Genomic DNA, 21,051 nt, shown 5'->3' with positions numbered 1-21,051 from the left:
AAGCAGCTTAGTACCTCCTCTCTCATCACTCACAGTTATTATGTGTGCTGCTTTATGTTCCCCAGAGCTGCTCTGAACTGATCTAGAAGTTTTGATTCTTGCTTTGGATTTAGCAACACAAAGGAAAATCTGTTTTTTTCTCTGTAGTACAACATCCAGCAGGCCTTTAGAATTAGCCAAGGCATAAAAGGTTGATTCTATCTGCTTTCCTCCCTCACCTATAAAACGTGGATTTTGTTAAATGACATGTAAAGAAGAGACAAGACCACTTCATGACTAAGATTAGTAGTAATGTGAAGTTATGGTCATTGTGGAGTTTTGAGTTATGGTCATCTGAGGCTGTACAGTCGACTCACAGAAGCTCCAGAATGACTTAGATCTGAACAAACAACAATAAGGTATTTCATGTTCATAGAGAATTATTCATGCACTTTGTGGCAGGAGTTTCCTGTCTGACCTTACAGTGTTGTTGCCTGAATTAAATTATTTCTCACCATTCCTGTATTATTTATGAATTTGGTCTTAATATCTTCCGAGTCCTACGGAAGGAGCAGCAAGATCAGTAATGAAGTCCAAAAAAAGAAGAGAGAAAAATGCCTTGCATGAATAATTTAGAAAATTGAGTTGTTTAATTCATTTTCAAACAAGTAAGAATAAGATTGACAAAGTCTAGCTGACAGTTTGATTTGTATGAGCCAATTACTTATTCAGTAGATGTAATTTTCTTGGAGGCAAAGAGGACATTTGAGATAATGAAACCAATACAAAGACAAGAACTGAACAACTCTGCAGTTTTATGCACTGCCTCTAAAGCATGTGTTCTTTAAACCTAATTAACTTATCCATTTGAATTCAGCTGCTTATAGAGCTCTTTGTTTGGATGAAAGGCAGCATTATACGCTTTGTGTATCTGGAGTCCAGGCCCAGGTCAACTCCCAAAAGCGGTCTATTTTATAAGTCTCAACACTTTTCAAGTCAAATCTTTATTCAAATCTTGTCAAAGCACAAACACATTCCAACATGTTTTTTTTTCCCTGAATCTTGTCCAGGTAAGCATCATGTCAGTGTCTCAAGCCGAGTCCCCAAAGTTATCAAAATTACTCTCATGCCACTTTTTGTCAAATCTAGTTTCCAGTCAGGTCTCACCATTCAAAAGTGAGTCACACATTAAGTATCAAGTCATTTCAAAGCACATCTGAAGCCAAGGCCCGGGTTTAATCTCAAGTGGAGTCAAAGGAAGTCTCAGGTCCATTTTTTATTTTGTCTAAAAATCCTCTAGTGTTAGCAAGCAGCTTAACAACCGAGGCTCGAGAACTGTCAAGAGACAGGTAGGTGTTATTTCAAATCAAAGTATATGGTTTACTAGAAGGGTGGTAGTACTGAACTTGGACTGTTGTGTTTCCACTGTTGTTTGGCTCAGTGGGGGATTAAAACTCAGCCCACAGGAGCTGTTTCTTTCATTAAAAACAGGCTGCAGTCACACACAAGCCGTATGTGGATTTGCATAGCTCATTTACCTACAACTACCAGTTCCTCAATGGGATTAACATTAATTTATTTGTGTCAATATTTGACCATAGACTTCCCAATTATGCTTTAGGCCTCTGCTCTCTCCAGCTGAATTTAATGAGTGATTTAGTTTCCAAGGAACACTTGGCTGAGCGCTTTTGTTCCAGGTCAGTGAGGTTAATATCCATAGTGCGAGTGAATTTGACACGCCAATGTGAATCCTGTTACTGTGAGAGCTCAGCTGGCAGAGTATACATCCCCATCTTGAAAAATAGTGGACCAGGAACAATCCCAATAAAAATTCCCTTTGTGAGAAAGCGTTTCATTTACACATTTTAACAGCCTGATCACTGAAAATAACGTGGAAAACCCTCTGCGTGTTCCTTCCAAAGCTCTTCACACTGCCAACCGGCCGCCAGATCCACTTCAGCAAAGATGTCAGCCGGGCTCCTGTGACACCGTCAATTCAAACATTCTGAGGCTGGAAGTGCTGCAGGAAAGTCTACAACTTCAGGAAGGTATTTATCAAAGAATCCCATCCATGTCTTCGCGTTATTATGTGCACCTCCTTAAAGTAATGGCCAAACCAAAGTCAACATTAAAGAAAAGGTTGTCTTCATTAAAGGTAGACAAGTCAACTTAATTCTCTTGTTAGCTTCCTGTTTGCGCTTTAAGCTATGGTATCTAACTTTGACCTACAGTAAGTCTTGCATCTTAATCTAACTGTAAACAAAACGCCATGAAAGACACAAAAATAGCAGCAAGGTCATTCATTCCCAAGTCCTAAAGAATGTCTCGCATGGGAGGCTGGGGAAGTGAAAGATGAGTAAAGCCAGCATCGTCTAAGGCTGCAAAGACTCGCCCTAAGTAGGTTGTTGGTGCTCGTCTTTGTGGCAACCTTTGAACCCCTGGGGGGGGTGAGTAGTATTGAAAGACAACAAAGTTATTGTAAGAATGCTTTATATAGTGTACCAAACTGGTTTACATCTGTACATGGGGGGATATAAATCACAAATATAATCTACTGTAGCTGTACCTAAAATAAACACACACTTCAAAGCAGTAGTTAATGTTATAAATAATTTACATGAAAAATGGTATTACAAGAAAAGAACAGCTCTTTAGGAACAAAGGCACCGTGCTCAAACTCTTTCCATACATGATGTTTTCACCTGTATGTCAGTACAGTCAGCTCATATGGAAAGAAAATGTTTTTACACATATTCAAAAGATCCAAGCAGAGTCTGACAATGTGACGACACGTTGCCTGAAACAGACTATTCAACACTGTCAAGAGAGAATACCAAAAGAGGAATAATAGAAAACATATTAGGCACTCCAATTAGTTTATAAAAAAATCTAACTTTTTGCTATTTACAAAGACATCACTTTGAATCATGAAGGCCATGAAGCGGCCGACAGTCCGGCACATTTGATTGTTGCTGGATGATAAAACTGTGATTTAATAACGAGGACTTTGAAGCATGATGAGAGTGTGGTCATGTTTGGTTCTTTGATAAACAATGATGTATTAGATACAGCCAGGAAAGGTCAACATGCACAATGGGGAAGTGATATTCAAAACAATGGATGATCCTGCTTTTTATGGACAAACATTCTTGTAGGCCTTTTTTGTTTAAAGAAAAAAAAAAAGAAATTTGCAGCATTCTGAGTAAGACTGAAAGGAAGAAGTCACCAAATATTTTCATGCTTCAAAGTGAGTTTTGTACAAGTTGAAGTAGACTTACTGATGTGAGGAATAAACCAATGTGAAGTCCTTGTGAAAATCAACAGCATCTCTGCCTCTTCCCCTGCTGCCAGCATACCTCATCGTCCCGAATAAGGATGAGAACAGCACATTACATGTTTTGGGGGACGGCCCGAGTGAGCTGTGAAAAGCCTCTGCTCAGGGGTTTTTATCAGCACCAGTGACTCAGCTCAGCTCTGGCTCCTCCATGTTACCCCGAGGCTGCCGCGCTGACATGATGCCATTTAATGAGATGATTGAAATGCTTCTCCTGATCCGTTGCCAAAACCTCTCCGAGTCGACTCCATCTTTAAGTTGTTTGTAATTACGGAGGCGAAGTGTGAATGTGAACATCAGGAGGCAGTGTTTTCTTAGATGAGAGTGTTTGAAGCATGGATGATGCAACTTTCAAACCATCTGCATTGAAACATTGCAACAGAGAGAGAAATCCCAAACTTAACCTCTGGGGCTCTTTTAGGAACTGTTAGGACTGAAACCCCCCTCAGAGAACATGTTTCTTGGGGACCTTCTAGTTTTCTGTAGTACACTGGTCTCTGGGCAGATGCATCCTGCTGAGATCAGAAAGTGTTCAGTGAAGAAGTAGTCAGTGTGGCGTCCCCTTTCGTCTCAGCTCCAGAGTGTGCAGGCCCTCCTGCCGACCCAGGGCGTGCTGTGTGCCCACTTTGTGAGCTGTTTCTGTAGCAGTGATGTCAATCTGGGCGTACTTTGTGGAGCTCTTTCCTGTAAAGACACAACAACAGATTCTTAAGTGCTTATGCAGATATTTCCTTAACACCAGTTTTTGTACAGATCAGTTCCCCCCCCCCCCCCCCCCCCCCCAAGACTTTTCTTTAACCATTTGTCAACTGGCTAACATGAACATGTCAACAAAGAATGTTTTGAGAACTTCTTCATTTCAGGGTTACTAGGAGGATGGAGATGATGATTGTAGCACCCAGCGCTTTATTGGCTGTTTGATGTTAAGAAGAAGGTTCAGAGGTATTGTAAAACATTGGCCACAGAAAAAATACATCGACAGTAATCGAGGTCTCGAGTAAACATTGTAACTCTGGCCACTGACGCTTGAACAGAAAACTGTGATGAACATGTGGTCGGCTGAGCACAACATGGACAGCTGCTCTTGAGATTTGTAAACAGCATCATAACCATCCTCATCAATAATATGATTAAGTAAGTAGGCGTTCATGAAAGAGCTGAGTCTTTAGCTTTTTGTTAAAGGTGCAAAGTGACTCCGCAGATGGAATGGAGTTTGGAAGATGGTTCCACCACCGGGACGCGACAGAGGAGGAGAAGAGTGTACAGGAGACTTAGGACCTTGTTGTGAGGGATGGATCAGACGCCTTGGCAGAGTGGGCGGGAGGTAGTGTAGACCTGGATTATAGAGTTCACGTAAGGAGCTGTTTTTGAAGTGAGCAGCAGAGTTCAAATTTGATGCGAGCAGGCTGGAGGAAAAGGAAGCAAGTGTTTGCTTATCGTCGCTGAGGTGAGAGGACTGTTTGGATTTGGCCATTTGCTCTCTCATGACTTTAATGAGCCATAGACTAGGAGAGAGTTTTGAGAGCAGGGTTCTGGCACTAGAGGGCAGAGATGAGGCGAGTGTGGAGCAGAGTGTGTCTGTAGCCTCATCTAAAGGTGTGAGTATATCCTTATAGGCAGCCAAGACCTGATTAGATAGCAGAGTTGGTTGAAGGGAAACAATGTTTGGATGGTAGAAAGCATTTGTCGCGGTACCTGAAAGAGTTCCAGTAAGGAGATAGTGAATGAAATGAAGAAGTGGTCTGATAGATGCAGAGTAGTGACAGTCAGGTTTGCTGTGGAGCAGTTCAGAGGCAAAGTGAAATAGAAATAGAAAGAGTTTTGACAGCTTTGTGGGTAGGAAGAGTTGGGAAACTGCTTGAGGTGAAATGAGGACAGGTGTGCTCGGAAGTCTGTGGCCGTGGATTTATCAGTGTGGAAGTGGATGGATGAATTCTGTTTTACTCACAGCAGCTTTTGGTTCCACCGGCCAAAAGTAAATGAAGGGTGGCGCGAAGAGGCTTTGATAAGCAGACAGGCTGGGTACATTTCCTTTTTCATGACAGGTGAGTCTGTTTCTGTTCCCATGGAGGACGGAGATTTGTTTGTTTCAGGGACAGACAGTCACAGCCTCTGCTTGATTAGCAGCTTCCAATCAACAGACGCTGTTGTGCTCAGCCCAAAACAAAGCCCGACAACAACCCCACTACTTTACAGAGAAGGGGATCTCTGTCCTCACTGTCGGCTTGATTGCTTCAGTTATGTAACTCTGCTTCATGTCACAATGCAGAAAAATATGCAAATGACTCAACTGAAGCCCTTCAATTCCCCTCATGCACTGTTTTTCATAGGCATAGTCATCGCTGTCATTTGGTGCCCCTTTTTTGTGGTAGGATATTAAAAAAAGCAGTAAGTAAGGGTTCAATTTAAAACTGTAATGTATTCTACAGTCGGGGAAATCAAAAACCAGCTCCTTAACAACACATCAGTAGTCTCGGGGGAGGATCCAATGTAAGCCAGTGAATTTGCAGCTGTGATCTGAATGCCCTGTGACCCCCCCCTTCAGTGGAGAGACGGGACCCTCCTCCTCCCAGGTGACAGATTAATGAGGCCACATGCGGGGATAGAAAGTGTATTGCTGCCATCAGACATTAACCTCTCTCACGTCGGAGCCCGAGCGGTCCTCGTATTCCTGAGGGGCAATGACGCTAATAGCCAACTTGTCTGTCAATTACAGCGCGCTGCCGAGTCTCCGATGACAAGGACACAGCTGTCTCTTAGAGAGACGAGAGGAAATCAACTGGATCCTTACCCACTTGACTTCTGTTAATCTGGCAAATTAAATAAAATTGCACAACTTTTCAAACCTTGCTGATATTGACGTCTGTCTTTATGTTTCATGAATGTCTACAGCACTGTAGATGAGCACATGTTCAACATCTGCACAGATCAAGACAAGACGACAAATGAAAAAGAGCCAAGAACATCAGGGTGAAACACACTACATTTTTCTTTTCATGTCTAAACAGTGCATTAACAACCTGCCTGGATCTCATGAATGTTTAATATGAATCTCAATGTGAATGCATTACAGGGCATTCATCCTGTAACAGCACACTGATCACTAATTTGACATAATGATTAAAGCACAGACACCATGACTTCAACATGTCCAATAGAAAAGAAGTGTTTGTGTCCACCTGGAAATGACTTCATTAAACGTTCTTAAAGTGTGACTGAAGTTTATAAAAACTGTGGAGTTTTCAGTTAGGAGGATCAATACTTTCATATTAAAACTATTAACCTCCAGGCCCGAGAGTTTCAATACTTTTGCTCATAAAACATGACAACTTCATATGTCAATGTGACAAATCTCAAACTGCTGTCAGATTATTTAAAAGACACGTATTCAGTGATTGGCTTTCATTAGTTCGATGTTTTCTTACTTTGAGGCGGGAGATGTGGGACGCTCCCTCGGGGTCCAGGACCCGACTCCTGCAGCTCCAGCTCCATGTAGTTGAGCTGCTTCTTGGATGTGGGACTGACAGGAATATTCACGTACGTCACACCGTCACTGCGAGGCCTTTCAGGAAGTGGAGCCTCGGGGGGGAAGACGAACACCGGCCCTGTACAGCAACAACGTGTTAATGACGCTCAGGAGGAGATGTGTTCAAGTGTCTATGAGGCCGTATTTATTAATTTATTTCAGAGGTGTAAACGTTCTTATTATCAAGAAAATCCCACCAGAGCAAAACTAACAAGTTCTGTGTCTTTTGTCTTGTATTGTTTCTTTACGCCCAAACCTTCAACTCTTATCCAAGAAACATGTGAAATAGCCTTTGAGTCTCATTAACACCAAACTTTTTGTTAAGTGTTTGCTTCTGGGATTTAAAAGTATAAGCACAGAGAAGGATAAACTAATTATCTTCTTTGGTTGAGATTAAACATGTTTTTTTTCCCTCAACCAAACCTTATTTGAAAGTTTATGAATTCATGGATATAGCTACTATCATTTTAAACAATAAGTAACTTTACCACCTTTCAGTAGTTCAAAGGTTCATTTCATAGTACAATAACCTTCAACAGGAAGAATGGTGTCTCTGCTATGTCCAAAGCATGCAAACAACATGCTAAAGATGCTAACAGACTCATTTTGCACTAAATCTGGTAACATAACAGCCCGGTAAGTCTTACTCCAGTGGTGTTGCACTCACTCACCAAACCAAATTAATTCATATTGTTGCTTTAATATATTAATATTCTAAACTCAATCTTTAAGAATCTTCCTAAAAGTGAAAAACTCCTGAATCAGCAGCCCTCTACGTTAAACACACCTGCAATGAGGTGAAAATATCATGAAGAAGCACAGCAGCAGATCTGAGATCAGCAGCCACACTGTGAAGCACAGCATTTCTGAATGAACTGCCCCTTCTCCCCCCCCCCCCCCCCAGAGGCTAATCATGCATAATAAGCTATTAGGCTCCAGAGATAAATTATAAGATACATTATGGTGCTTCTGTGTGATGAGGTGCTCGTCTTCTAATTTGTGTCCCTTTTCATTCCACCAATGCAACATTTCACTCCTTCTGGTGCATTTATGGAACCTACATTTTAAAAGTGTCCAATCAGGAGCTCTAACACGTTAGATAAACTACATATGCATCCTTCTTTGTTTCTATTAATCTGACTAACAAAAGCCTGTATATAAAAAGTTATTTTTCTATTAAAGATGTTTCATTTATAAATAGTAAACCACTCTAACAAATGTCAATTCATTTCTAAAACACTCATACTAATCAAAATATAGCACTAATAATCCAACCTAACATGACCACAGTTTCACTTAAAGCTTCTACTTCGCACAAACCTAAGAATACTCAGATTTAATAGCTCATTATTTCTAAATCCATCAACTAAAAGACAAAAACAGGTGTCACATAAAAGTAACATGAAACGTTTCCTCGAACCATTTCACCTTGATTGCTTTTCCTGTCAAACACACAAACGACGGCCCGCTGCTACTTTAAGTGCGCTGTGTTTGTGATTTATTGAGCCTGACACGTGGTTTACCTGTCATAAAGCTGAACGGCACACAGGATTAAGAGGACAACAGTTCACTTCATGTCTGCTTGAGTGAGCGCTGTGAGGCTCTGTGTCTGGTTGACACAGGTTCATAACAACCACATAAATACAAGCACATTGGTCCAAATGTCCTTGACCAATCACAGTGCCATTGTTTAGAAGCTTTTAAATACAATGACATCAAATACAGATAAAACCTTTAAACAGAGAGACGGCACACTCACACGGCATCTGTTCTCTCTTTGGAAAAGTGACGAGTACATTTTCTCCTAAAGGCTCACAAAATCCTCTACTACAGATGTTACTGAACAATAAAGAGATAAAGAGAAGAGAAAAATAAACAATAAACTGATACAATTGTGAAAAGATTCCACCATACTTTTCCCCCTGCCCGCACACTTACTGCAGCCAGCAGAGTGATGAGGCTGAGTGATGTCACCTGCGTCTGATTGGACAGAGTGGAGCCTTCACTTTGTGAAACTTGAAATAAAACGTGTTTCCTGTTTACTGTTGTTAGTTGATATTGTACAACTTGAAATATTATCATGATATTTTCCTGTTAAATTCATTATTATTGTTTCACCCTCTCTTACGGAAATGGTTTGCTCCAATTAGGGCGGGACCAAGAGAAGCATAAAAGTAGACTCAAAGGATTAAAGCAACACTTACTGGTCACAGTAAAGCATCATGTGAGCCAAACGTCAGGGATATCAAGTCTGTCCATTTAGGAAGAACAACAGACTGTTAATCACTTACATCTGCAAGTGGTTTTTTAAGTGTTGGCCACACACCGAATTTTGAGTTCCACCGCAATTCACTGCACCTTTGATTATGTTATTTAAAAAAATCTTACTCATAATTAAAACATTGCTTCATCTAAATTTGTGATAATCAAAACATCCCTAAAAATCCCCGCCTATATGTTCTATATGTGGTTCACACTAAATCATGTAACCAGGAGAAGACTATCCTGTATTCAGTTAAAGCATGTCATTAAATAAACACTTTCACTTTCTCATGTGTTTGATAAAACATTCAGAGTACAACAACAGAAAGAAGATAAGCAGAGAATTTACAGCTCATGTGGAAAGAATAATTTTTATGCACCTAAGTAAAAGAGGATTCATACTGTACATGAATCAGATTTACTGTCTTGTGTCAGCGCATCGTGTAAAGCTACATAAAAGTCAATATAAGGTTTTTACCACAGCTATAAAAGCAAATACATGTTTCACAGCTACAGCTGGGTTGTGATTACATTGTCATGTAAATACAGGGCAGTATGATCTGAGGCAGGATTCAATGAAATAAGGGTACAAATGATTTCACCTGCTTCCTAAATGGCACCAGGCAGCAAGCATTACCAGGAGCTCGGACCCGGGGGACCAGTGAGGAGCCATTAGACGCCAGCACAGTCTTGCTTGCTGGGTGCAGCCTTTGGCAACATCTCGGAGCTCTGCTACCTAATTGATCAGACATCGAGCAGCCTGAGCGCTAGTGTGGGCTTTTATAACAGCTGCCATTATTACGCTGGGTCTGCCCACAGCTCTGAGGCTCAGGGACTTTTCTATAATTCACTTTGCAAAGCCTCATGGGGCGATGCTGAAGGCAATACCTGCATGAGCTTAGTGACCTGAATTCACAGGGTCAAGTGCTATCTGAGAGGAAAACACAGAGGCCAATGGCAGCTGTGTCCTGTCCTAGCTGCTTTTCAACCTTTCATATATTCTTGAGGTAGACGGTAAGGTGAGAACAAGACGAGGCTGAAGACATAGGAGTTATAACCTGACTCAAATATTAGTTTAAAACAATTTGAATCTTTTGCTTTGTAATATTAGTTTTAGTCTATTTTTAATCCAAATATTTTCAGTAACAAGTCCAGTTTTAGTCTGAAAAATATTTAGTCATTACATGAAGTCATTTTCTCGCTTCTCCTGAACTCCACTGTCGTCTCCACAGAGTCTTGAGCAGGTTCAGCTCCAGATGGTTCTGACCGCATCAGAGGGCTAGCTGTTCCACCTCTTGTCTGTAAGCAGACTCGTCACCATCCTAGATGTGACTGATGGCGGTGGTGTCTTCTGCAAACTTTAAGGAGTTTCACAAAAGAGCAGTTATTTGTGCAGAGTGAGAAGAGCAGTGGAGAGAAAACACACTCCCAGCCTCCCCTGCTGCCTTCTGTCAGTCGGGAGGTTGGTAATCCACTGACAGGTGGAGGCTGGCACTGTGAGCTGGGTCAGTTTGTGGCGGAGGATATCTGGGATGATGATGTTGAACGCGGAGCTAAAGTCCACAAACAGGATCCTTGCGGAGGTTGTGAAAACCTGCAGTAGAAAGCTGTTCGGGTCTTCGTCCAGTCTACTGTTACCTGCAGAGTGGGTGAACGGTCTCCTGTAGTTGTTGATGCCCTGCAGGTGTCTGCAAACTGACGTAGGGTCGTTAGCCAAGAAGCTGTGTTTAATGCTTCTGAGTGTAGCTCCTCTTAGCTTCTTTCTGTCCTGGTCCACTCTTCTGTAGGCCTCCTCCGTGGTTTCCTTAGTTTTGCAGTGAGCCGGGGTTTATTGTTGTATGTGCAGAAGATCCTGGTCAGCTGATATAAGATGTCACAGTGTCAGTGAGTTTGGTCTGTGGCTGCAGCTCCAGAATAACTCCAATCAGTGTCTCTGTCCATCTCTGCACTGTCCTCACTACAGGCTTAGCACATTTAAACTTCTGCCTGAAGGTCACGATGAGATGAATGAGACAGTGACCAGAGAGTCCCAAAGCTGCACAGGGAACAGAGCCAAATGAGTCCTTTAAAACGTTGTACCAGTGACCCAGTGTGTTAACATATTAAGTGTCCAACCAGGAATGCTATCCGTGTTTTTGACGACCGTGAGTGAGATTAGCTCTGTTCAAATTCCCCAGGTTGATGAGCAGGGAATCTGTTTTTTTTTTTTTTTTCTCCACATATGTAATCCGGTCAGTCAGGTGCCTGAAGAGGGATGTGACCACGAGGAGAACTCCCGCGTGACTTAAACACCTTCATATAGTTTATGAAAAGAGTCTCCAGATTAAGGCTAAACGACTTCTGTGACATCTGCACACCAACCTTTGTTTAAGTAGAAGCAGATTCCGCCTCCTCTCGTCTTTCCAGAAAACTCCATCATTCGTCGGCTCAGAAGAGCTGAAAGTCCGGTCGGTGTAATGAGCCGTCCGGGATCTGCAAAAGTGTTTTTTTTTTTAGTTTAGGAGGAGCAGTTCGTCCTTTTTGTTTGCCAACAAGCAGACATAGGCCAGGTGAATGTTTCCAACAGAGGACGGACCCATGCTTCAAAGTTCCTCTCAGGTAAAGGTGACAGGAGAGGGAGAGCAGAAATCTAAAAACAAAAAGTACTAGAGAGTGCGGTACCCAGGCATCCACCTTACTATAAACCAATGAAAAATACACTTTTACTCGTTGTGGAGTACTTTCATTGTATGGTAAGAGTACTGCGCACAGAACAGCTACAGATTCAACCTATTAAGCAGCTTTTTATACATCTCTATACAGGGAAACCTTAGCCAAAGTTTATTGATATTATGATACCATGGAGACTCAGAGCTCGGGCAGGCTATTGTTGGCTTATTATTGATCGTTGTCACTTCAGCTCATGCTCTCTCTCTTTGCCACAAACACACACACTATTTCATATTGGTATATTGGTATATTGGTACATGGCACCTACACGCACTACTTAAACTGCCTCCTTTTCACTTACTGCTCAGGGATTAAACAGCAGTACATATGGATGATCAATTTTCAACCGTGGAGTGTGATCTGAATAGATCCTGGATCAACTTTGATCCGTCACACCACTGACACCAAGCCTCAGCTTGGAGCTCAGGCATGAAAGAGAGCCTCTATCTGAGCTCCAACATGCAAACCTTAAAACTGTGACTACTGCTGTGACTCGTGTGAAGACACCAACCAAATGAAATGTGAGAGGAAAAGATGCAAACTAAACTCTCAGATACACAGGGATGTTCCACCGAAAACCTCTCTGCTTGCACATTAGAATAACTTCAATCTCAACCTGAAGTGTTTCCAAAACAACTTCAAACATCACATCACTATGTTTTTCTCATTTCAATCACGCAGACATCCAAACATAAAGCTGCTGCCCATCTCGTCCATTAAGTGCTCTCTGAGGCGGGATGCTGGGACGGATGACACAGAACCAGGAATGTGTATGCAGGTACATGAACATGAGTGACAGGTTTGGAGCCACATGGTGACAGCCGCTAGGACTTTTTAAAACAGGTGTGCATTAGACTGAGGGCATGTTTGTGGGAGTGAGATGCTTTAAGTGGACAAACGTCCCCTGACAACTGTCCCCTCACCTCACATCAGGGCAGGTATCCTCTCACACACCACTGCTCTCTCTGTTTGGTTTCAGATCTGGGGTTTTCTCCTGACTCAGTGGGTTCTTATGTAACTCCAGTTTATGGCATTTCATAAAACATGGATGAAGGAAGACATAAATGTTCACACTACAGGGAGCCCTCCTCTTTACAATGTAATAAAAACTATAAGCTACAAAAAAAGGGAGACAATTTGGAAGATGTTTCAATGAGAATAATTTCCTGATTCTTTTTTTTTCAATTATCTTTTGAAAGTTTCAAGTCAATAGCCAAACTGGAAAGAACTCACAGCAGTTTCAGAGCACATGCAGTGGGGCGTAAGGACAATAGTTTCTCCTTAAAAGTGTGGAAAATGAGTCCTTCCAGTAATTACAGTCCAACTCAGTTCTGAATTCAGGATGGGCATTTGCAGTCATCTAAATCATCGAGTACTAGCGTTAGTTAATTTAATACATATTCTTTAGCGTTTAACTGTTTATTATTTCCTAAGTACGTGTACTCAGTGAGGCAAACAAATAAAGCTCAGTTCCATCCATCACATCAACTAAACTGAAAGATTGTAACCTGTAACAACGGGTGCGCAGCGCTTCAACATTCCTCGAATGACAATGTCAACAACGAGTACTCAAGTATTCATCCCCAGCCCTATTCTGAATCATATCGATCTCATTTCACTTTAAATGAAGATGATCACAATGAAGGCAGGATCAACAAATCTATTAGCACAACTCTTCAAGGACTTAGCCTACAAGCAGCTGTACATGACTGGAAAAATGTCTCCTTCCTGGAAGTTAATGGACAGCAACATTTTTGTTCCCAATTTGTATTTATTTTTTAAGAAGTAATAAAGTCCTGTTTCATTTCCACAAGTATCCTTTTCAGAATAAAAGCCTGACATTAGCGCATTATAAAGCTAAAGGACTCACACTGGATTTGGAGACTTGAGACAATCGTACGTTGAACACTAGCTACGTTGAACCTCGTACAAAGAGCTTGTTTAACTGGCTCAGCAGCTTCTATGTCTATATGCAGCTCTGTACAGTGCATGCTGTGCAGAGGAAGGAACAGCATGTAAACAGCTTCCTGTCAACGTCGCGGCGTGTTACGCTGGATAAGGTCACGTCAACAACCTGTGTGAGGTGTCCGTGTGTGTTCCTAACATTGGCTATGTAACATCGTGCACGTCTGTTATTTCAGAGACTAAATGAGCCTCATTTATTCATTAATTCTATTCAAATCACACACACACACACACACACACACACACAGCAACAGATGTGCAGCTTGTTGATTCAGGTGTATGACTCAGTACTTTCATTCACTTTCTGGAAGCGGATCCTGCTTGTTGTAAGAAGTCTTAAAAACTATGACCAATAACATGTTCAGGGACAGACCCAACAATCTGCATATTTTATGTGTCTGCTTTAGAAATATATCCAACCATGTCGTGTTCGTTACTAGGTGTCGGCCTCACTCACCTTCAGTCTCTTGCAGGAACCTCTGCTGACCACAGCTGCCCATCAACTCATACTTGCTTTTTTCTTCGGCCTGTAAGACACAAACACACACACACACACACACACAGTAAACAACTGTTGATCTGAATTTGCATTGAGCGACCAGCACATGACTTTATTACATAAGCAGCATGAGCAAGACTTTTTCCTCCACAGCTTGGTGGAACACATCACGAGTATTTATAGTGAAGTATTTATCGAGTACTCAGAGCTACATCCAACAGGTGGAAACACTGTCTGCCATGCCTCATGCTTCTGGAAGGATCACCGTGCCTTTTTCAAATTGCTGCCACATAATCTCTGATTCCAGGCAGCTACTGTAAGCACTGCTATTGTGGTGTGAAAATTGGAGCTGGAGAGCAGCCATATTGCTTTCAGTCTAGCCGAGAGGCCACAAAGAGGGGATGGACAATCATCATGTCGAGACAGAATGAAGCCATTACATAAAAGTGGAGGTTTGTAATAATGAGCATCGGCTGGTAGTGGTGGATATTCCAGCAGTAGTTGTTGAGTTTGAAAAACTGTTTTAAAATAATAACTGTGTTCAATATGAAAGTGCCAAAGGCTTCAATGATTATCCTAACATTGGATAACAACCAGCGCGGTTATGAGAGGAAAAAGAATATCAATAAGATAAGATAAGATAAGATACCACCAAGTATGCCACAACAACAATGATATCAAGATACAGCCATTCTAGATAATAAGATAATGATTAATCTTGATATTTGGAATCAGTCGCTGTATCAATATCCTGTCCCTTCCCTTATCCCTCTCAGACAAAATGTGGTGTAATATTTTCATTTACTTCTGATAGGTTAGATGAAGTGATTGTTAGTTTAGCTTAGAATTGAGTATGAAAGAAGTACGCAAACATTTATTTAAAAAAAAAGAATAATTTTAAGGGTACATAGAAGTTAGCCCTGTGGCTCCTTTCCTGCATGTCATTCCACTCTCTCTCTCTCTCTTTTCCCGATTTCTGCCTCTGAGTGTCTTACACACCAGATTTTATGGTACCTTTAAAAGGTAAGTATGTCCACTAAGCCTGACTAAGTTTGTCAGATACACCTCGATAAAACAAGCTATGTAATAAATTCTACTTTCATTTAGTTACAGTAGAAGACACCACAAACAGAAGCCATCATATAATCAATAAGTCAAACATCTCCCAATAAATCAAATAACATCTGACTCCTGCAGTTCATATCTGGAAACATTCCTGTAAGGTGTCTGAACTTTCTTCCATGACACACCATATTCATGAAAGCAACAAGACAATCTCTTCTTTTTCAGCAGTCTACCCCAACTCATCTACCCAGAGGTCTAAATCTACAAAACTCTGAGTAAAGATCATTTTTCATCTTTAGTTTCAGAGTTTACTTGAACCCTTACAGCTCTACCACAATGATCCGCCACTCACTCTTTATAATCCCCGTCAAACGCGATTGCCACGTAATCACACGTTTTCCCAGAGAATGTTTAGCAGAACAGCGATCACAAAGACTCACACACTCAAAATGTGTGAGCTGTTGATAGCATAAAGAGGATTACAGAGTTTTGTATATGCCTACCTCGGAGTTTCTCTCCAGCGCCCGACTCTCCATGATCTCATAAGCAGGATCGGCTCTGCGTCTTTCCTCTTTACTATGATGCCTTTTGTCTGATGAGAGGAGAAAATAAAAGTGTTTTAGACATAAGGAACTAAAGTGGAGTTTGATGTGGTTTTAATATATTTTGTGGCTTGTATGCTGCTTCCTGGGTATAAATACATTCATCATTTCACAATTCCACAAAGTAAAGCAGATCAAAAAAGAACAGATCGGTAAATCTATCAGGTAAACATCACGGGACAGACATCAGAACATACATGCATGTGAAGTTAAGAGATGCAACATGCAAGAGAAAGTTTCTTTTCTTTTAAATCCATTTTGAACATTTTAGTCAATGATACTTCCAGTTGTGTAGACGATCTTTTTATTTGTGGCTGACTGATTCGTCATGGAAGAAGAAAGGCACTCACTCAAATGCCACTCAAAAGTTTGAACTCATTCCAATCACAAGGTTTCCACCAGACGTCTTCTTCAGGTTCATTTCATTTGGACAACATATTTATTGAATTCAACACCAATAGGCTGATGGGCACAATTCTGGCCAAATATTCAAAATGTAGGAGCTGAAACACATCTCTTTTTGCCTTTGTATGTTAACTTTTCCTGGTGTTATTTTTGAAAGATGATCATTAAAGATAAGACTTGAAACTGAGTGGCTGTACACTGTCCCTGCCTAAATAAACAAATAAAATGAATGTATTTATATCAGTGGGGTGGATTAATAATTCACAATGGAACGCAATAAGGGGAGGGTTGTATTAGCCTGCAGTAGTTTGAGTTTGACTGGTGTTTGAAACTCATTCAATAAGTGCTTTAGATAATGAATGGTGGAGGAACTTTAACATGAATGCACCATGACTGTTTATCCACCGGAGAGTCTTCACTACATTTGATCATTCATTTATGACATTGAATCAAATAGCAAACTAAATCAAATGTTTGGAGACTTTCCAAAAAGGGATCGTTCAGAAGGGGTTCCAGTTTGAGCCGATGGTTTGATAAAAGTGACGGCATGACTCATTGATGTCATAAGCTGACATGTATCCTTTTGACGTGAATGCTGCTAAAAGACGCTTAAGAAATCTTTAATTAGGCCTCACACATGAGTCAGTCGCCGCCTTTTCAGTTGCTAGATAAAAATGTTTTTCCGCCTTTCATTGCTTAATTTTCAGGAGAAAATAAACCTTCATTACAGAAGCACTATTAAAAGTGTAAATGATTCTCTACAAAAGCCTGCACATCATGTTTAATTTTCATGATCATTTCGTACCTTGAATCCCTCTCACGACCCTCAGGAGGATTGTAAAGAAGTTGTAAAAGCAGAACAGAAAAGGAAACACCACAGAGTGCAGAGAGAAAACAAGCCATTGATTAAAAGGAGGAAGAAAAGAAGCCTGGAGGTTTTCTTTTTTCACTGACGATAAAAGAGACCAGCAGGCCGGAAACAAAGACACGGTCCATTTGAAAAGAGCCGAAGAAGAAAGAGGACATCAGAGGACTCGTGGGAGCTTTATGAAGAGGCCTCTTACCTTCACTGGTCACGTTCAGACCATTCCTCTCCTCATACTGACACTGCCCATCTGCGCTCTGTGATCCAGCGCTGGGAGCTTCATTAGCAGCTGCTTGGTGTTCTTCACTTCTCTTCTGCCCGGCGGGAAATGTTTTTAAGGTGGAAATGTTCCCGTTGCGGTTCATTTCAGGAGGTATGGCCCGTGGAGGAGGCCGGCAGCGCTCTCCTTGACACTTGAGACAGTTTTCGTAAATGACCGCTTTTTTCTCTGGCGGAGCACAGGTGACAGCAGCCGAAGATATGAGCTCATTCCTGGAGCTCATCGACACATACAAGTTCAGTCTGTTAGACGTCGCCTCCAGCTGCCTAACCGCACCGGGAAAGCCGAGCAGATCGGATAAGAGGCATGCTAATTTCTCTCTCCCCTTTTTTGGCAGCAGTGAATCCTCACTCGTCCTCGCTGTTGGCTTCTCCAGGCCGGGAGAGGGGCAGGATTTCACAATATTGTTTTGGCTGCATGGTGACTTGTCAACACCTTGATCTGCTGGATTGAAAATATGACATCCTGGAGGCAAGAAAAACCCTTCAAACACTTTGATTTTGTCCCAAATCAGCTTAAAAAGCACTGAATGCTTTTTATCAAACATGCAAGATTTCCCTTCATGCATGCAGGATTTAATTCATGCAGTCTTTTTTAATTTTTTTTAACACTTACCTGGTATGGCAGGAATCACTGACCCACTTGCAGGGATGTGCGGTGTCCCCTGTGACATGAAACAGAAAATTATACTAATTATATTCTTTACGCTCACTGGTTTAATTAGAGTGTATTCATGTGTACTATAAATACGAACACGTTGGCCTGGTGTTTTAAAGGCAGGCATTGATCTAGACATTTTTTTAATTGCCAACAATCTTGTGAAAAGCATGAAACCAGCGGTGCATTCATCCGTGTATCAATGCTTCATGACGTCCTAAGCAGGTCTGTGTTTCTTAGCCACAAGCTGATTGGCTCATGATGAAGACGTTAATGTAAAAAAAAAAAAAAAAAAGTCTCATCTTCATTATTTCCATAAAACAGCTGAAACCAAAGAGGAGTCAATAGTGCATTGTGGGGACTATTTTCAGCAGCGGATTTGTTCCGCCGTGCAGCTCAATAGGACTGAAAGAGATGCTACATCAGGCTTTTGAAGCACAGAAAATATATTCTAACAGGCTCAATTTATTGTAGGTTTTCGGTCTTTTCATTGGATTTGTTGACAATAAGAAAGGAAAAAACAACAACATTGCCAGTCTCAGCACAGAGGACTGTTTGTGTCTCAGCTGCAAAGTGTCCAGGCTGTGTAAGCTCTGAATGTCACGTCCGATGACTCCATCCATCACGCAGAGCTTACTCCACACTTTGATTTTTCTAGGAGATTTATTACCCACAATCCCCCCCTTTACGTCAAACCAAGCATTTGAATCTGGTCAAATATGATCGCTGCCTTCTTAACTTCTTGCACTACCAGCAGGTGGAGCTATATGCTACTTGCTAATCCTGTACTGAGTTTGCACCTGAATGTCTACATGTTAAGTAGAGCTCCAGTCTGAACTTAAAGAGGGAGATTTGTCACCACAAATGCAAACAAGTTCATTATTATTCAGTTATTATTAAGAAAATCATTATGAAGACAAACTCAGGTGTGAAATGTGTTGGCTTTGAATTAAGATATAGCTGAGCAGCAAAGGGAAATAATTCATTATGTTAATGGCATATTTGTGGTCAGAAAATGAATTTGCTACTGTTACGAGAATAGATTCCGATAATTCAATGAAAATAGCTCAACATGCACCGATGACAAACACAAGTGTAAATATTTGATTATTTTTTAACACAATATGATAATACATTAGTGGCAACAAATCTGAATTTGTGAAACTTGGATTCATCACAATATGATACATTTTTGAAAACATTTTCTTGCATTTAATGAATCAAATTATTAGAAAAGAATCCCCTGATCAGACTGAAGAAAGGTCAAACGCGGCAGAAAAGATTTTCATCATCAATATCCCGAGTAGATAACTGAACCTTATAGCTCATATTGAGAAGTTTTATTTGAAGATTTCATTTTTATCTTGGATATTAAAGCTGAAAATAAACTTGGATGACATTCAAGTTGGAGCTTATATGTTCCTCTTAAATAAAGACAACAATCCCTTAGCTCAACAGTGGGATGTTTACCGAAGAAAAGTCATTTAAAGAGAAAACATGCACGATGATCATTTTTCTCAAGGTCTAAATCTCCAGCATTAGAGGACAGAAAGTCGAGAGGCTGCATGAACTCTGAAGTGTTACACAGATGGATTATGGGACTGTTTTTTTTAGGTTTTGACACCAAATGCTGAAATCAGCGTCAGCCCTGCAGGGCGCCATAAAGGTCACACTGACAGTGAGCCACACCACAGATGATAGAGTGAGATGACAGAAGCTACTTTTTGTACATGTGAGCACGTGCAGGAGACCACTTAAACGAACAAGACGAAGACGCCTGTTCTCTGTTTTTGAGGCAAACAGATGGCCGGCAGGAATACAACTACACCTTTGTTCAGCGTAAAGCATGGGTGAAAGAAGAGACAGAAAAATGACACAGAATCGTTTCTTTTCTCACCTTAAATCCTCCACAGACGGAGCAGATGGTCACAATGGTTTTGGAGGCAGAGGTGCAGATGTAACAGGAGTCTGGGCGCTCACTAGAGGGCGCCATCTTGGTTTTCTTACCCTTCTCTAAGTGTTCACTCACTGACTTTGTTTCAGGAGTTTCTGAGTGGCCCTCCCAGGGTTTGACGCTACTTTTCTCCTCCTTTGTTGAGTCTGTCGTGAGGTTTGAAGAGGTAGGAGTGTCCTTAGTTGGGTTGGAGGGTTCATTGTCTTTGGCAGTCCCGCTCCCCTCCGGTAACAGACTCTTAGGTGAGTCATAGAGGTACCTGAGTGATGATGGTACCTGGTATTCATGTCCAGGGACAGCAGAGCAGGTACAGGGACTCAGGTCTTGAGCCAAGTGGGGAGGCAAGCTGAAAACAGACCCAAAGTCCTCCCCTGCTGTTATGTCCAGGCTGCCCGTGTAAGAGGAGAAGCTTCCAGAATAAGAGGAATGGCTGCCCGTGGCGATGCCGCTGTCAGACGAGCTCTGACGGCCGATCTCCTGGAGCTGCCGGGGGGGCTTGGCAGCGGGCCGAACTCCCCCCCCCTGGTTGACAGAAAGCTTCTCCGTGCTCTGTAGAGCTGTTTTACTTAAGCTGGTGTTTTCAGACGGGTTGGCGGGAGGGTCGGTCCAAATGGCGAGCCGGCTGCTGATGCTGCAGTCTGATTGGCTGTTGTCTGATGTGTCAGAGGAGCCAGATATGCTGCGGTCGTCTCCTCCAGCAGACGGGCAGTACGAGGAGGAAACTGCAAAGACAACAGGAATTATGTGTTATTGAATTTCAGGTATGAAACATTATTGATTTATCATTTTTGGTTATCTTTTTTTATTAAGAAGTCATTATTAACTTTTTTTCTATATTTACTGTACGTAATTATATCTTCTTCTACTTCTGTGTTTTTTAATTCATTTTATTTCTATCTTGGTTTACCTTAAACTTCTGTTTTTATGCACAATTTAAGGGTTTTCTTCA

The 21,051-nt window shown here is 41.4% G+C and overlaps 1 protein-coding gene and 1 long non-coding RNA gene across 6 annotated transcripts in view; one reads left to right on the top strand and one right to left on the bottom strand.

The window, feature by feature from the left end:
* Positions 1 to 6,727, top strand: part of LOC136177436 (uncharacterized) — a 96,005-nt gene extending 89,278 nt beyond the window's left edge. For both annotated transcript variants that reach the window (XR_010665042.1, XR_010665041.1), the window contains exons 2-3: positions 1,902 to 2,027; positions 6,030 to 6,727. This is a non-coding gene — a long non-coding RNA (uncharacterized lncRNA). The remainder of the gene's footprint in view (positions 1 to 1,901; positions 2,028 to 6,029) is intronic.
* Positions 975 to 21,051, bottom strand: part of LOC109980727 (protein Dok-7) — a 43,147-nt gene continuing 23,070 nt past the window's right edge. Inside the window, exons 7-14 of one of the 4 annotated variants that reach the window (XM_029276424.2) lie at positions 20,046 to 20,824; positions 18,107 to 18,155; positions 17,411 to 17,956; positions 15,843 to 15,931; positions 14,233 to 14,302; positions 11,463 to 11,573; positions 6,739 to 6,918; positions 975 to 3,997 (exon numbers count right to left, since the gene is read on the bottom strand). In XM_029276424.2, the coding sequence (XP_029132257.2) occupies positions 3,861 to 3,997; positions 6,739 to 6,918; positions 11,463 to 11,573; positions 14,233 to 14,302; positions 15,843 to 15,931; positions 17,411 to 17,956; positions 18,107 to 18,155; positions 20,046 to 20,824 (1,961 nt within the window). In that variant the 3' untranslated portion in view covers positions 975 to 3,860. The remainder of the gene's footprint in view (positions 3,998 to 6,738; positions 6,919 to 11,462; positions 11,574 to 14,232; positions 14,303 to 15,842; positions 15,932 to 17,410; positions 17,957 to 18,106; positions 18,156 to 20,045; positions 20,825 to 21,051) is intronic. The other 3 variants (XM_065950706.1, XM_029276427.2, XM_065950707.1) reach the window with 3 other exon arrangements.

Source organism: Labrus bergylta, chromosome 22 (genome assembly GCF_963930695.1).
Source record: "Labrus bergylta chromosome 22, fLabBer1.1, whole genome shotgun sequence".
In the NCBI taxonomy this organism is placed as follows: domain Eukaryota; kingdom Metazoa; phylum Chordata; class Actinopteri; order Labriformes; family Labridae; genus Labrus; species Labrus bergylta.
Note: the sequence above shows the minus strand (reverse complement) of the source record. Positions and strands in the feature narration are given on the sequence as shown.